The sequence below is a fragment of the Lagopus leucura genome, unplaced genomic scaffold (assembly GCF_019238085.1).
Source record: "Lagopus leucura isolate 7727_CA_CO unplaced genomic scaffold, USGS_WTPT01 Super-Scaffold_100159, whole genome shotgun sequence".
Taxonomy (NCBI): domain Eukaryota; kingdom Metazoa; phylum Chordata; class Aves; order Galliformes; family Phasianidae; genus Lagopus; species Lagopus leucura.
Genome location: NW_024962335.1, coordinates 29861857 through 29877967, shown reverse-complemented (window position 1 = coordinate 29877967; position 16111 = coordinate 29861857). Strand labels below are relative to the sequence as shown.

The 16111-nt window shown below is 39.9% G+C and overlaps 1 protein-coding gene across 2 annotated transcripts in view; it reads left to right on the top strand.

Annotated features, from left to right (window-relative positions):
* ITPR2 (inositol 1,4,5-trisphosphate receptor type 2) overlaps nt 1-16111 on the top strand; it is a 266121-nt gene that overhangs the window by 44745 nt on the left and 205265 nt on the right. For both annotated transcript variants that reach the window (XM_042889533.1, XM_042889531.1), the window contains exons 6-9: nt 2590-2688; nt 3139-3222; nt 4466-4612; nt 5432-5527. In XM_042889533.1, coding sequence (XP_042745467.1) covers nt 2590-2688; nt 3139-3222; nt 4466-4612; nt 5432-5527 — 426 coding nt within the window. The remainder of the gene's footprint in view (nt 1-2589; nt 2689-3138; nt 3223-4465; nt 4613-5431; nt 5528-16111) is intronic.

Sequence of the window (16111 nt, the reverse complement as noted above, 5' to 3'; positions counted from 1 at the left end):
TACTGAGTTTATATGCAATCAAATAATTGCTCTAGGAGATTTCAACACTGATCCCCCACCTACAAGACTATGTGGTGGATTTTGATTGTGGCTCTTCTGTAGTCACAGGCAAACAGGGTTGTATAAATTTAGAATTCTGCTGTATCTGAGACTCAAGGACCTTATAGGTTTATTTTACATTCAAAAGCTGAATTCTTATTGACTTCGGTATGAATTTCATCATTCTCTGGAAGCTTATTATCTAGGCCAGAAAGAATAAGAGTTTTGTCAAAGGAACTGGGAGTTAGATCCTCAAAAGCTATGTGTCATTTGCAGATTTAAGGATTTCATTTGTATGTTTGAGGAAAGAGTTTCTGTGATCTGTCAAACCACTTGCTGACAACTGATTTGCAGCACACTATGGCTGGCTGTGCTCATACGTACCTAGGGAAAAGAAGACTGCTGTTAATTCTAAGTTTGCAGAGGACAAACTTGGGAATGCATTGCTTTCTCTTCCGTAATCTCTGTATTGAATGATTGTGCAGATGGAATTATGGGCCTATGAACATGTGTACACATGAACATGTACTGCCTCCATTGCTTTGGGTGTGCAGGAGTGTTATTTGGAGCCAGAAGTGAACTTAGGTGGGAGATGTGGGCATGGACAGGGAATAGGAGGAATTTAAAAGAGCAGAATTGCAGCTTGCCAAAAGCCACTGTATATACGAAAACAGGATTCTCTCTTTGCTCTTTTTTTATGTATCACTGGTGGAGAATGTATAGGGAGCAAGCACTGTTAAATTACCTCTGTACCTTCCTTCCCAGCCTTTTCTGGAGGCTGGAAGCAAGGAGAAAAAGGGAGTAGAAGAACATAGGCAATCTCATTGCTTCTGTGGCAACTGATGTTGCTGGCCAGCACCAAGGGCAATTACTGATATCAACTTGGAGCGGGGTAGAAGACTGAGATGGAAACCATGACCCCATGTAATTGTTCCTTCTCAGGTTGTGTCTAGAGCAGAGTAGCTGTGTACTTCTTTTTTCCTCTGGTTGCCTCCATAAAAATCACAGAATGCATTCTAAGATGCCTTCCTCCTGATGCCTTTTTAATTTTCTTTTTTCTTAATGGGATGCTCAATGATGTGTTCTCTTACTGTTATAGTCCAGGTGTGCTTTCAATAGTTTTGAAGTCCTGATTCCACTTTGCAGGTTGCAAGCCTGATGGTTTTTTGATTAATGAATTGTCTGGTCTTAACTTCTTAAAATGGTCTGTAAGTAATGACTGTGTGAAGCATGGCATGCAGAAATGTATTGCATAAGTAAGGTACTGTAAAGGCACCTTGTCACCATTATTTGGTTCTGTCAGTGGACTTTTTCTCATTACTTGGGTCAAACAGGATTGTTACCTGAAGTCTGAGCATGATGGCACTGTCTTTTGCTACTCTTTATTTTAGCTGTGTTGATAAAAAACAACCAACCTTCTTTTTCACCCCTGCAATAAGTGGGCCAAATTCATCTGCACTGAAGTTATATAGGGCTGAATCAGGCTTCTTGTAGGAAATGTGCTGATCAATGCAGAGCATATTTTTGTTTGTATTCCTAAAAAGCATGGCTTTTACAGCTTTCCATATATCAAAATCACTTTTAGCCACTTCTTGTCTTTGTGTGTGTGTGCTTAAAATTGCTGGGAACAACATAACAGACCAGAACACCAGTGCCAATCTCTGTGTATTGATTTTTTTGCCCTTCTCAGGTATGAACTGAATTCTCCATGTGCACGTTTCAAGCACTTCTTAGGTCAGAGCCAATTTCATATATTGTTGCTCCCTGTCTATATAATTAAAGAATTCCAAGGGCATGGAACTTTGCTTGCAGAGAGTCATCTAGGAATTTGTCTTGTAGAGAGAAGATCGCTTAGCTGATGTACCAGTGCCCGTGCTGAGCATCAAATGTCATTTAGGGAGTAACAGTAAAGGGGATGGAGTGAATTCACCTCTCTTGAATTTCCAGTTGTTTATGTTCCTTCCCAGGTTGCAGTCATACAGTCTGAACAAGAGAACTCGTGAGCCTGTTTGCCAGAAGATGGCATACAGAGTGAGGAGTCACTGGGCTAAAAAGTCTTGTCACATACAAATTTTTAAGGCTTCTCTGTAATGAAAGACATTGATGGAATAGGCTGTCTTACAGCAATAGAGGGAAAACAATTCTGCTGTCTGATTACAGATTATTTTCTAAGCTTTCTCTGCCTTGTGACTGGCAGTAAATATGGGATAGAGAGTACTTAATGTAAATCGTAGATTTTCTGATTTGCTCCTGAAATTCATAGGTTCATCTCTTACTTCATGGACTTGAGTTTCTGCTGAACTGAGTGACATGCTTACTGAGAGTGTGAGGACTCATTAGTGTCATGTCTTGAACCCAAGCAATTGCAGAGGCACATGAGAACAGAACTGGCCAAAAAAATATTCTATTGGTGTGTGAATTGCGTGCAAGTAAATTCACCAAATGCTATTTCTAGAGCATGCATTTGAGTCATTTTTGAAAAATACAGCATTACTTCATTTTATTGGGTAATTACATAGGTCTAAATTACATTTTCTTTATGACTTCCAGGTTGTTGTTGGAGATAAAGTTGTATTGATGCCAGTCAACGCAGGGCAGCCACTGCATGCTAGCAACATTGAACTTCTAGATAACCCTGGCTGTAAAGAGGTGAGCTCAACAGAGGAGAGGTAATTGTCAGTCTGAGATGTATTATATTGTGTTCTTTACTGATAGCCAGAGTGCCATAAGCTAGATACCAGTATTAAACACTGGTTCCAGCTTGGCCTCAGAAAACCAAGATGAAATGTGTTTATTCTTGGCACAATTCTTCCTGGCACTGAAAGCTTCATGAACCTTGCATGAGTTTCTGAAACCCTCATTGATGTAAGAGTAAGTCCTCTTTCATAAGCTATTTAGGTCTTTCGTTGTAAGCAGACAGAATACCCACTGAGACTTACCCAACATCACCGTCATTCTGAACTCTAAATCACATCAGGACGCATGTTACTCACATACCTGGAACTCCTCTGCTACCCTAAATGTGATGTGTGTTTATAGATGAAAAAAAAAAAAACAAACAATCTTTAAGACTCCCATTATGTTTTTTTTCCCCCCAAGGTAAATGCTGTCAACTGTAACACAAGCTGGAAGATAACTTTGTTCATGAAATTCAGTAGTTATCGAGATGATGTACTGAAAGGAGTAAGTATGATATGTGTGTATATATATATATATATACATATGTATTTTAAATTTGAATAATTGTGCCTTATTTGATTGTAGAGAAATATTAAATGGTGGAAAAAAAGAAAAAAAACAGGACTTTATGGACTTATCAGGGGTCCCTCCCTGCTGCCCTACACCAGCTAGGGTAATTTTTTTGGTGTAGTTATTTTACTAAGTGAAATTGTCTGGATTGCACTAGTTACCAGCCTCTTCCCTCTACCACAGAAGACAGAGGATCCTGGAGAAAAATTGAAGCCTAGAATGGAGAGTGCTTTATACAAAATTGCTGTGATGTTTCAGTTTAGGCTAAGGTACCAAAGGAGGTCTAACAAGCCAGGGAAGGGAGCAAAGCATGGAAGATAACAATAGTTGTTATGAGACAGCTGATGGTTTACTCAGCTTTGCGCACCTCCAGGTCACTTGTATTTTCATAAATATGTATTTATAAATATAAGTATTTTCATAAATAAGCACATTTCATTTGTTCTCACACCTTACTAAGTCATTATGAACTGGCTTTTTTTTTTTTTTTTTTAGGTATTGAGGTAGGTATCAAGCTTTGGTGAGAGACAGAAGGAAGCAAAAATGATGCTACTGGAAGAAATACAGAAGGGACATTGGTTTTGGTTGCAGAGAAGAAGGGATAAGACTATTATATCAGAGAACAGAAAAATAACAGTAGTTTTATAGGTAGCAAAAGAGATTGAGGGGTACTTGTAAATACATTTCCTGTATTGGAAAGGAGGAGCAAGGTGAGGGGCAAGGCAAAGCAAGAAGTTCCTGTTGTATTTATTGAGAAGTTGAGACTGTGGAGTCAGGTGGATTTGAGAGAACCTGGATGTATGGGACCAAGAGATGAAGGTTCAGAAGTGAGAGACAGAGTTGTGGCAGGAATGCCTAAGGAAAGACTGGAGTTAGGGAATGACTCACATAGAAAGTCACCTTTGGATTAACTATTCATTGCAGTGCTCTGAACAAAATTTTATTTTCACAAAAGGAGATGGATGTCATGCAGGAGGGAATTATTGCATTTTATACACAATTTCCAGATGCATTACAAAGATTGTGTATTCTGAACTTAGTACCTGCTCCAGCACCTGGCAGCTAATAAATATTTTCTTTGCATCATCTGTGATGACATTACTAGAAGCTAGAACGCATACTGAGTCTAGCAACTTTGCCTTCCACTTAATAATGTTTCTCTTCTGTTTTACTTTAGGGAGATGTTGTTAGGTTGTTTCATGCAGAGCAAGAGAAGTTTCTGACCTGTGACGAGTATGAGAAGAAACAGCATATTTTCCTTCGTACTACACTGCGTCAGTCAGCCACCTCTGCAACAAGTTCTAAGGCACTATGGGAGATAGAGGTATTTTTTCCCTTTTCATATATGTTTTAGTACCTGAAGGCCAGGGTGCAGTAAAAATACTTTACCACAATTTGAATCATTCATAGCCTCTTGATATCCTCATATACTTCCTCATAACTGTTATTATTTTATGAAGGAGTTTGTGTAGGATGAACAGTGAAGAGACGCTTCATTGCTGTGAGCATATGGAGAGAGGATGTTTTTTAAGTGTATTTTCACTGTAATGATGAAAGGTCAAATTCAGACTTGATGCAAATTGTACAGTTTTATCAAAGCCAGTAGAATGACACCTGTATTGTGAGTTGTGAGTGCTTAAATTTGACTTTTTGTGCAATGTAGAATATTGAAATTATGACTGACAACAAATCTTACGAAAGGGAATGCATATTTTTCTGCAGCAGGGCACATCAACATCTGTTTAATATTAGGTTGATTAAGGTTGTCTTTGCTGAATGGGATTAGCAAGAACATTAATGTTAACTAAGGAACATAGGAAACTGGAATGCCTCATGCTTTTGCCATTATAATAATGTAACTCCTGTGTCCAAAAGTCCTTAGATGTTGAACCAAGTTTGTGCTTTTAACACAAAGTGCGCCTTACTTGGAAAGTAATATGAGGCATATTTTCTGTCACCTAGTGGAAAAAAAAAATGTAACTAGTGATTATCTAATGTGGGCTTAGTGTGAACACAGAACATATCTGTGTGTTAAACTGTAATGGTGTAGTTTACATGCTTTTATTTGGAATGCATTGTAAGAATTGTCAGTGATCTAAGTATGATTTTGAAAAGCACTATTAAAAATGTGTACTTCTTACAGGTTGTCCATCATGATCCTTGCCGGGGAGGGGCAGGACAGTGGAACAGTTTGTTTAGATTTAAGCACTTGGCAACTGGAAACTACTTAGCTGCAGAGGTAAGAATATCAATTAAACGTGAGGTTGTGTTCTGCTTAACCAATTATAAAATGTGTCCTGCTAATTCAGAGCCACTGTAGGTAGGTAGGTCTGTGAGAAGATCCTACACCAGGCCTGGATGTGGAAAACGGAATGTACGCTGCTGTGTCGCACTGTATGGCTGTAAATTTTCTGAGCTACAGTACATTGGTAGATGAGTTCAAGACAACATGTGACCTTAATTTTCACTGTGCCGTTGAATTTTGAATCTGCTGTTAGTCATTGTGGTGCCAAGGAAAACGTAGTATTATAGAATGCATGAGTTGGAGTTGACCGCAACTCTGTGAGAGCAACCATCCAGCCGATTCGTTATCCAGTGAGCGGTCCTTCCATCAAATCCATTTTTCTCTAATTTGGTGATCAGGATGTCATGCAGGACAGTGTCAAATGCTTTGCACAAGTCCAGACAGATGACGTTAGTTGCTCTTCCTTTATCCACTGACTGCTGTAGCTTCATCATAAAAGGCCACTATGTTTGTCAGGCTTGCCCTTGGTGAAGCCATGTTGGTTACCACCAATCACCTCATCTTTATTTTCCCTGTGCCTTAGTAGACCTTTCAGGAGGATCTGCTCCATGATCTTGCCAGGCACAGAGATGCCTGGCCTGTAGTTCCCTGAATCTTATTTTCCCTTTTTGAAAATTGGGGTTATGTTTCCCCGTTTTTCAATCAGTGGGAACTTCACCAGAGTGCCATGACCTTTCAAATATGATGGATAGCAACTTGGCAACTTCATCCACCGGTTCCCTCATAACCCATGGATGGATCTTGTGGGGTCCCATGAATTTGTGCACCTTCAGTTTCTTTAGAACATCTTGAACATGATCTTCACCTACAGCAGGCAGATCTACCTTCTCCAAGTTGTCACCATTACTTTCTGCAACGTGGGCATTGTGGCTAGAGCCCTTGCTGGTAAAGACTGAGGCAAAAAAGTCATTGAGCACCTCAGCTTTCTCCTCATCCCTTGTGACCAGATCTTCAGTTTTCTTCCAGAGAGTGCCCACATCTTTCCTGACTTTCTTTAGATCACTGATATACCTGTAGGATTTCTTCTTGTTCCCATTGATGTCCTGGGTAGATTTAATTCTGTCTGGGTTGTACCTTTCATAACCTGATCCCTTGGCTGCTCAGACAACTTGTTTTTAGTCCTCCCAGGTTCCTGCTTCCACACCCTATAGCATTTATTTTTGAGCTAAACCAAGTTTAAGAGCTAATTGTTGATCCATGGAGGCCTCCTGGCATTCTTGCCTGCCTTTTTCTCAGGATACGCTGCTTCTGGGCTTGGAGGAAATGGTCCTTAAATACTGACTAGCTTTATTTGGCCCCTCTTCCCTCCAGGGTTTTCTCTCTGTAGATATGTAACAGTAATGTTACAAGTCTGCCATATTTGTATTTTAAATCCTTGGATTTGCTTACCTTTCTGCTCTTGTTTATCACTGATTGTTGTGCTGTGATTAGTCAAGTGTTCTTTTCTGGCTCAGACATATAGTGATAAAACGTTTTATACTGAAATTGAATGAATGTAACAGTTGAGCTTGATCAGAGAAGCTTATGTGCAGACATTAGAATAGATGCATGAGACTGCTCTAATTCTGCAATTGTCATTCATTTTCTTCTTGCAGGCTTTAGAAAATGTTTCTATAATACTGATGTGTCGATCTCTTCATGGCCCAAAGTGTCTTTATGTTCTCTAGAAACTTGTCATGTGTTGGTGTAATGGCTTCTGATGTCATGCTTGTGCGTTGTGATTATAGCAGGTTTCTGAGGTTGCACAGTTGTCTTTTGACTAAAAATTGGAATAAAAATGGGTTTGAAGAAATATTTACCCCTTTGAGTGGAATAGGAAGTCCAGGAGGAAGAAAAAGAAAATCTTACATTTTGTCTGATTATTATTTGGTGTATAATGTAAAGGCAAAATAGTGCTGTGACTTCACAAAAGAGCAGCTTGATATCTTTTAGGACACATAATTGTCCTTAAAAATAGTATGGGTCTCTTGACAAGCTGGGGGAGAGGAAATGGTACAAACTTTATGAAATAGGAGAGCCTTGGATTTTTCCCTGGTTGCAAGAAGTTGTGAACTTTTAAAATTATATCTAATCCATATTAGATCTGATCTGTGTTCTAGTTATATCTAGTTATATCAACTATCAATAGTTACATCTAGTTATATCTAGTTATATCTGTGTTCTAGTTATATCTAGATATATAGATATATAGATATCTGTGTATCTAGTTATATCACTGATTTAGTTAAGTTTGTGTAGGATTGCCTTTTTGACTTAATCTTGCAAGCACGAGTGTGAAAATTTACAAGAGCCAGTTGTAATCACTGAGAACCCCTGAAAGAAGTCTTTCCCTAGCTGGACTGAGTTAAATTTGCAACAGTGCAACTTCTGTGTGTAGACAAGTCTTCTATATTCTCACTGTCCTGATTTCACTTTTTTTTTTTTGTCTGATTTCAGAGTAAGAGCAAACAACCACATTCATACTTTTAAGTATTTCAAATTATTTCAAAATCAGTATCAAAACATAAGCAATTGCATTATTTTTCATGCAAGACTGAATGTAATTTGGATCTTTTCGTTGGCTAGGGTAGTAACTCATAGTGCAATTTAAAAATCTGATAATGGTGAAATCTCTGTGTGAAAGAGTGAGGAGCATCATCTCTTTAAAGGCAGTGGGCCAGCATTCCTTTACTAATATTCTCTGCACTGCTGCCTCCACGCTGCAGCAACATTTCTGGCTTGTCTGAAGCCAGCTTGCTTTATTGTGTATTTAATACTGACTAATTTTCAAATGGCAACCAGTACGCTCAGTTCCATTTTTTTTTTTTTAGAGAGGAACAGATACTTCTGCTAGAAAGGCTTTATTCAGACTAGCTAGACTGATGGAATCAGCTTTTTTCTCCACTGTGCCCTCTCAGCACTGAAGCTTGCTGATTGACAGATGAGCTTCCTTATCCTGTACTTCACCAGCTCAGAGATTTTTCAAGAGAAAAATCTCCAGGTGAAGAGGAGTCACACTTCACTGAATGCAGAACCTGAGCTTGTGACCCTTCTACCTCTGGAAGGGAAATCCCCATCAAGACTTGTAATGTTGAGAGTGAGATCTGGAAAAGCACTTGGGCTGAACAGAAATGATATGCTATGATTTGAGAGGCGCATTAGCTACTGTATCTATGAAGTGTGAAATACCCACTGGTGGAGATATTAAAGGTAATGCTGTAATAAAAATCTGGGAACTGTATTTTACACAGTTCACGTATCAAGCTCAACACACCAGCCAGGCATCCACGTCAAAGAATTATGAACAGGGAAGCAGAAACCAAATGTTTATAAGTTAACTTCAAATCAGTGGGGCAAAGCTTACCAAACTCTTATCTTTACTATTGCAGCACAGGAAGATTACTCATAGTGTGAATTGTCAACATGTTGCTGTGACTTGATTTTGATTAAACTGCCATGATTAAGGTATCTGGAGTGGAATAAGTACAAATAAGTAAATGAAATTCATGAAACTTTTAAGTATTCTGTAGTCGGCTAATGATACAATTTATGTTACAGTCTGAGCAATTGTAAATCAGAATTTATCACTTTTTACAACCAAAATTTCCTTACTTCATCTTTATGTAAATTAAGGTGATGTTTAGCACTGAGAATTTTGTAAGGGAATTTTGAATAGGTGAAATCTCACACAATGAGCAGAAGTGTCCCTCACCAGAGTATTCCCTTTTTCTCCTCTGCAAGTAGGTTTCTATGATGTAGTAATGCTGTGCCTTCTCTTCTTCTCTCAGGCGTCTCATGCCGGGTGTAAATAACTGATCAGCCTTATTTGTGGCTAAGTGGGTCTGACCTACGTAGCAGAAGGATGTCACTGCAGCTTATTAAGTCCAGGAGGTGATCTGGGGGTTCATGCCAGTTACTGCAAACAATTCAGAATTTTTCAATTGATAAACTTACAGAATGTGTCAGTGCTACAGTAAGTAGTTTAAAAAAATAAAATTGAGGCAGTACTGTTATTCAGTGAACAAAACATGCAAGTGAGCATATCTGATTCTTATAAACTTGAAAGAAATAGGGATGTGTAAGTCCTACATTACAGGTTATGAAAAATCACAGTGACCCAGCTTTAGGTACCTTTGAAAAGTGAAGGGTTCTCTGATACCTGAATTCTGATTCAGTTTCAGTTGTACTCTTTCCTTTCATCCCCTTTTCACATGATATTACTTAAGCCGATTTTCATCAGTATGCTTTGAAGTTTCATAAGACCTATTAATACCATAGACCACACTACTCTGACTGAAGCTGAGTCATCCTGAAGGACTCTTGCTAAAAAGGAGACTCAGTGGTAGGCATTTGCTAATTGCCCATTGCTGCCCTGTCATTCCCCATGGGTATGCTCTGACACATGACATACAGGTATGCTCTCAGCCCGTTACTTAAGACACGAGACGACTATGCTGAAGAAACTGTTTCACGTTTTGTGGTAAGATTGGGACAACTGGAATCTGGTGGTAGTTCTCTTCCATGTCTGACATTTGGAAATCTGAAGCCACTGGATCAGTCATTCCAAAAACGCTGAAATCAGTAAAAGGTGGAACCAAGTATTCAGCTGAGAAATTCTCCTCTACTTGTTCTTTGGAGACAGTGGGAGTTCTGCTGTTAATGTCAAAAGCACTTGATTTTGTTGAGTATTGAGACAGATCTGTAGCAAGAGATTTAGACTCTAAGCTACCAGCTAAGATCCAGGCTGCTGAGTTTTATTTTCATCTTCACAAAGTCAGCAGTCTCTCAAAAAAAGTTCTGCAAAAGATTCTTTTTTTCAGCCTTGACTGCAGCAAAATGTCCCAACTTATTTTAAAGTTTTGTATTTTTAAAGACTTTTAGGTGAAAATGGGATGTTTCAAAATAACAAAGACTTTTTCCAGCATTTTTAAAGTCTCTTTAGCGCATGTACCATGTGCAGAATACACCCACATCTGTCCCTGTGTATGTGTGAAAGAGCTGCTATTTGCTTGAACAGCCTTTCAAGTGCTGTGGATTGGGACCACACAGTTGTGCCATTCTCATCATCTCACCTATCCTATTCAATATTCTGGACTGTTCAAAGTCTCTTTGAACTGAGTGTCAACTTGCTGATTGTATTCAGAGTATGCACCTTTAATGTTGTTCTCCATGTGCGTAACAGCTCCCAGTTCTGTGATTTCTGAACTGGATAAGCTATAGTGTAACTGGTAACACTAGTTACTGTTGCTGTATGAAGATGCAAAACAGAAATGTGTTTGTCCATGTGTACATGTATGCACACAACACAATGCAGGGTAAATATCATTTCACGTTCAACTTCTCTGGTTAGATGGGTACTGCTAAATAGTCATGAGATATATGTGCGAGCATCAAATCACATGCTGATCTTAGATATTCCGGTAGACAGCAGATAAAACAGAGTACATTTCCTGTGGAATGTTGTGAACGTGTACATAGTCATTGACAGTCCAGAATTTGAAAGGAAAATTCGTAATAATTCTGTTTTATTTAGCTGAGTAGGCTAAGATTGGAGCTATTAGGTACCCTGGCAAGATAAGGGAGTGAACTTGGAGAGGTAATTGTCTTTAACACTGAATTAACTATACTAAATGAATTAAGATAATGCAGATAAAATGGCAACCTTAATAATTACCTTCTTTTGTTCTTAGAATTGTTGTTGCAAACAAGTGATCAAATTACCATGCCTTTCAAGAAATTGCGTAGAGTACTGGTGTTTGGAGTGTGTTGCTATAACATTGAGCTGTTTTACCTAATTCTTTGTAGAGGATAATAAATGCCCCAAAACTCTTCTAGACGAGGGAGCAAAAAGGCTGAACTGGCCAGTGTAATAGATTGAAGCAGTAAGCTCAGAGGTAGTGGCAGAACCAGGCGTACTTTTTCTGACTTGTACTGTAGTTCATTTACTAAAACAGATTGTTGCTCATGCAAAAACTCTCATTCAGGAAAGTTCTTATGACTAGCTTTGGCTTTAAATTCAGCTGAATGTAAGCATCTATGTGCTCAGAGATCAAAGGTCTTTCAGATGTTGATGTGACAGGTTTGGCCTTCCTCTCTCAATTTTCTATTGTGCAGCCTCAGAAATAGCCACTTTTGTGTGCGAATATGCTTTGTAACAGTTTGTATAGGATAATGGGGCTGGCAAGGTCTTTGGCACATATCCTGCTGATAGTGAAGTCATCAGGGTAAGGATCAGGGGGAGGGCCAACAAGACTGACATCCTGGTGGGGATCTGTTATAGACTGCCTAACCAGGATGAAGAGATGGATGAGGCATTCTACGAGCAACTGGTATGATCTCCAGTGCTTGTTCTCATGGGGGACTTCAACTTCCCTGATATATACTGGAGATACAGTACAACACAGAAGAAGCAGTCTAGGAGGTTTCTAGAGTATGTGTAAGATAACGTCCTGATGCAACTGGTAAGAGATCCTACTGTGGGAGATGCCCTGCTACACCTGCTGGTCACAAACAGGGAAGGACTGGTGGGAGATTTGGGGGTCTTGGGCAGAGTGACCACAAAATAGAGTTCTTGTGAATTCAGAAGAGGGGCCAGCAAAACTGCTACCTTGGACTTCTGATGGGTGGACTTTGAACTATATAGGACTATGGTAGTGCGGGTCCCTTGGGATTCAGTCCTGAAGAGAAAAGGAGTCCAGGAAAACTGGACACTTCTCAAGAAGAAAGTCTAAAAGGCATAGGAGTAGGCTGTCTTCCTGTGCTGTAAGATGATCTGGTGGGGTTGAGGACTGGCCTGGTTGAACAGGGAACTTTTTCTGAGACTCCAGAAGAAAAAGAGAATCTTCTTCCTGTGGAAGAAGGGACAGGCAACTCGGGGAGAGCATGAAGAAGTTGTTAGGATGCATAGGGGAAAAACTAGAAAGGGAAAAGCATGCCTTGAACTCAACCTGGCCACTGGGGTAAAAGAGAAAAAGACTTCTTTACAAGTATATCAACATTAAGAGGAGGAATAAAAAGAATCCATCTTTTACTAGATGCATCAGGGAGTGTGACTACTGAGGACAAGGAAAGGGCTGAGATTTTTAATGCCTTCTTTACATCTGTCTGTAAAAGTCAGACCAATTATCCTTGGGGTACTCCACTCCCTGACCTGTAAGTCTGGGATGAGGAGCAAAATAAACCCCTATGGTTCAAATGGAAACAGTTAGAGATTTGCTACTCAACCTGGACTGTCACAAGTCCATGGGTCCAGACGGGATCCACCCGAGGGTGCTGAGGGAGCTGGCAGAGGTGATTGCCAAACTGCTTTCCACCATCTGACAGTGTTCCTGGTCAATGAGAGATGTCTTGGAGGATTGGAGTCTTGCCAACATGGCTCTCAGCTACAAGAGGGTTTGTAAGGAGGATCTGGGGAACTACAGGCCCACCAGCCAGGGAAGGTTATGGAACAGATTGTCTTGAGTGAAATCACATGGTGTGTGTAGAGCAACCAGGGGATCAGACCCAGCCATTATTGTTTCATGAAAGGCAAGTCCTGCTTGACCAACGTGATCTCCCTTCTATGATTGAGTGACCTGGCTGGTAGATAAGGTAAAGCCTGTTGACATAGTCTACCTAGACTTGAGCAAAGCCTTTGACGCTGTCTTCCACAGCATTCTCCTGGGGAAACTGGCAGCCCATGGTTTGGACAAGCACACTATTTGCTAGGTAAAGAATTGGCTGGAGGTTCGGGCCCAGAGAGTGATGGTGAAAGGAGTTAAATCCAGCTGGCGAATGGTCATGAGTGGTGTTTCCCAGGGGTTGATACTGGGTCCTGTTGTGTTTAAAATCTTTATTGATGACGTAGGCATGGGGGGATTGAGTGCACCCTCAGTAAGTTTGCAGATGACACCAAGTTGGGAGGAAATGTCCATCTTCCTGGGGGTAGGAAGGACATTCAGAGAGATGTATACAGGCTGGATCACTGGACTGAGGCCAATGGGATGAAGTTCTACAAGCCCAAATGCTGGGTCCTGCACTTTTGTCACTAGTCCAGGCAATGCTACAGGCTTGGGGCAGTGTGGCTGGAAGACCATGTGTAAGAAGCAGACCTAGGGGTATTGTTCGATCCTTGGCTGAACATGAGCCAGCGGTGTGTCCAGGTGGCCAAGGAGGGTAATGGTATCCTGTCTTACATTAGAAATAGTGCTGCCAGTAGGAGCAGGGAAGTGATCATCCCTCTGTATTCAGCTCTGGTGAGGGCACACATTGAGTACCATGTTCAGTTTTGGGCCCCTCACTACAAGAAAAAAATCGAGGCCCTGGAGCATGTCCAGAGAAGGGCAACAAAACTGGTGAGGGGTCTGAAGGACAAGAGCTTATGCTCCATCTCAGATATGTGTCTCACTGGAAAACTCCTTTAGCTTTCTTGGGTTTGTTTGTTTCTTTGTGCAGAACTGTTTTTGATAAAGTCTGATCAGTGTTTTATTCTAAGCTTTTTTTTGTAAAATCCCACATGAAACGTACTTTCAGCTTTGGAGCTATTTTAGCACCATATGCTTAAGTAAGATAAGAATGGTTAAAGCAGGCTGACCTGGGAAGTACTGAGTTAGATATGTCATCACAATTATATGAACATTCTAAATTGAACAGGAAGAGCCATCGAAACCACCAAAGATGTAGTTCGGTGATAAGAGTACTTCAGTGACAATGTAGACTTGCAGAAATGTTGTGTTTCTGCAGGTTTTCAGTTGTGGTCCCATGACACGTTGTGCTGTCCCTGAGGTTCCTCTGGCTCAGACTGGATCACAGCAGGGAATGTATTGAAAATCAGATTGGAAATAAGGTGTGGGGGTGCAAGTGGTTGGGGTAGATGAGTGGGAACTGCTAGTATCAAAACCAGCATCAGAGGCCCTGTATTTCACCTTGCTATGGTGTATGTAAACTGCTTGCTGAGAACCCTTGAATTAATGATCCATAAAAACTCTTTATATTCCTCTTGTCTTTCCTGAATAAATTATTCCAGTATCGTTTCACTCTGCTTTTCTGTCAAAATTGCCCAGGTTTCTCTTCACTTTAAATTGAGAACTGCTAGAAATCTTGATTTACTTTCTTTGAAATGGATTTCTGTGTTATGTCTCCTTCAGTTGGTGTTAAAAATACCAGCTTGCCACATGATATACATTGTTGTAATATGCATTTATCTACATGGACGGAGTCAAACTGTAATAGATTTAATCCTGTTGTAATGATCACTTGGTTTGGATCATGGTGAAAATAGCCAAGTGCATGTTCAAGTTCATACTGATGGGAAATAATGCTTTCCTTCCTTCTTTACTGGACGTAAGGAAGTGGAATTTGTTGCCATGAGAAGTGAAAACAAAGCATTTAATGACATTTTAAGAAAGATTACATATTTGTATGAGTAATAACATCCTCAGCATTACCTGAGATTAAAAAAACATGAAAGGAAATCAGTTCTTGGAGGCCATAAATCAGGATTAACCCATTGGAACCTTGGAGAAATACCTGTAGTTTTAAGGACTTTTTTTTTCTTTTTTCTTCTTTCTTTCACATTCTTAGACTGTGGTGGAAAATGGTGTAGAACAGTGGTTGTTTTATTTATGTATTTGTTTGTTTGTTTGTTTGTTTTTAAAGGCAACTGAGATTAAATGTCTGAAGGCTGTAATTTAGGCCTTTTCATACTGTTTTTGGGGACTGGAGTATTGGCAGAGATCTTACATGTTCAGGAAGCAGAACAGGCTTCTCTGTGGTACTTTTTAGGTTAGCAAAGAAGCAAACCTTCGCTGAAAAGATGTACTTCTCTCATTACAGAGCTAACATAGAGAGGGTGAATTCTGTGTGTTTCCTTCTGTCTTTAGAAACAGTTTGAAAAATAACTGTATAAAAACAGGCTTTAACTGAGATGATATGCAGGTACTGTTTGCTCAAGGATAACAGTATGTAAACTGTAGAAGGTACCAGGAGATGGCAGCATCTACCAAAGCCTTTTTGCATCTGCTCTCACATTTATTTTGTTGGTATTGTGGGACCTCCTTACCTGAAGATTGCTTCAAAATCTTCAGTTTGAGTCAATTTTTTCACATTGTTTTTTGTTAAATGTTAATACAGCATTCTGATCATGTCAGCCTGTTGTGCTCAGTGGTTAAAGGATCTTGTAAGAGAAAGGCATGTCAAAGTGACAGAGTGAACTCAGCGCTATGCGCCCTATTTATGTTTTTCACTGTCTCATAGGAGGCCTGTAGTTTTGTTCTGCTGCTCTGTAAGGACTGCAGAATAATTTACAGTTATGCATGAAGAGATGGAAGAGATCCAGAGACTATGGGAGAAGAACAGATTACTGATTTACAGAGCCAGTTTGACCTGTTCCACAGGTTTGGATATGACTTACCCAAGTGACAGTTAGGAGTGGTTCCTGCAGCAAAACCAGGGCTAGATTTTCAAAGGTTTTTGAGGACTTTGGGAATGCATCCTGACTTGTTTCAATTGTGTGGAAATTAGGAACAACATTTGTGTGTGTCGGTGTGCGTATACCTTCAA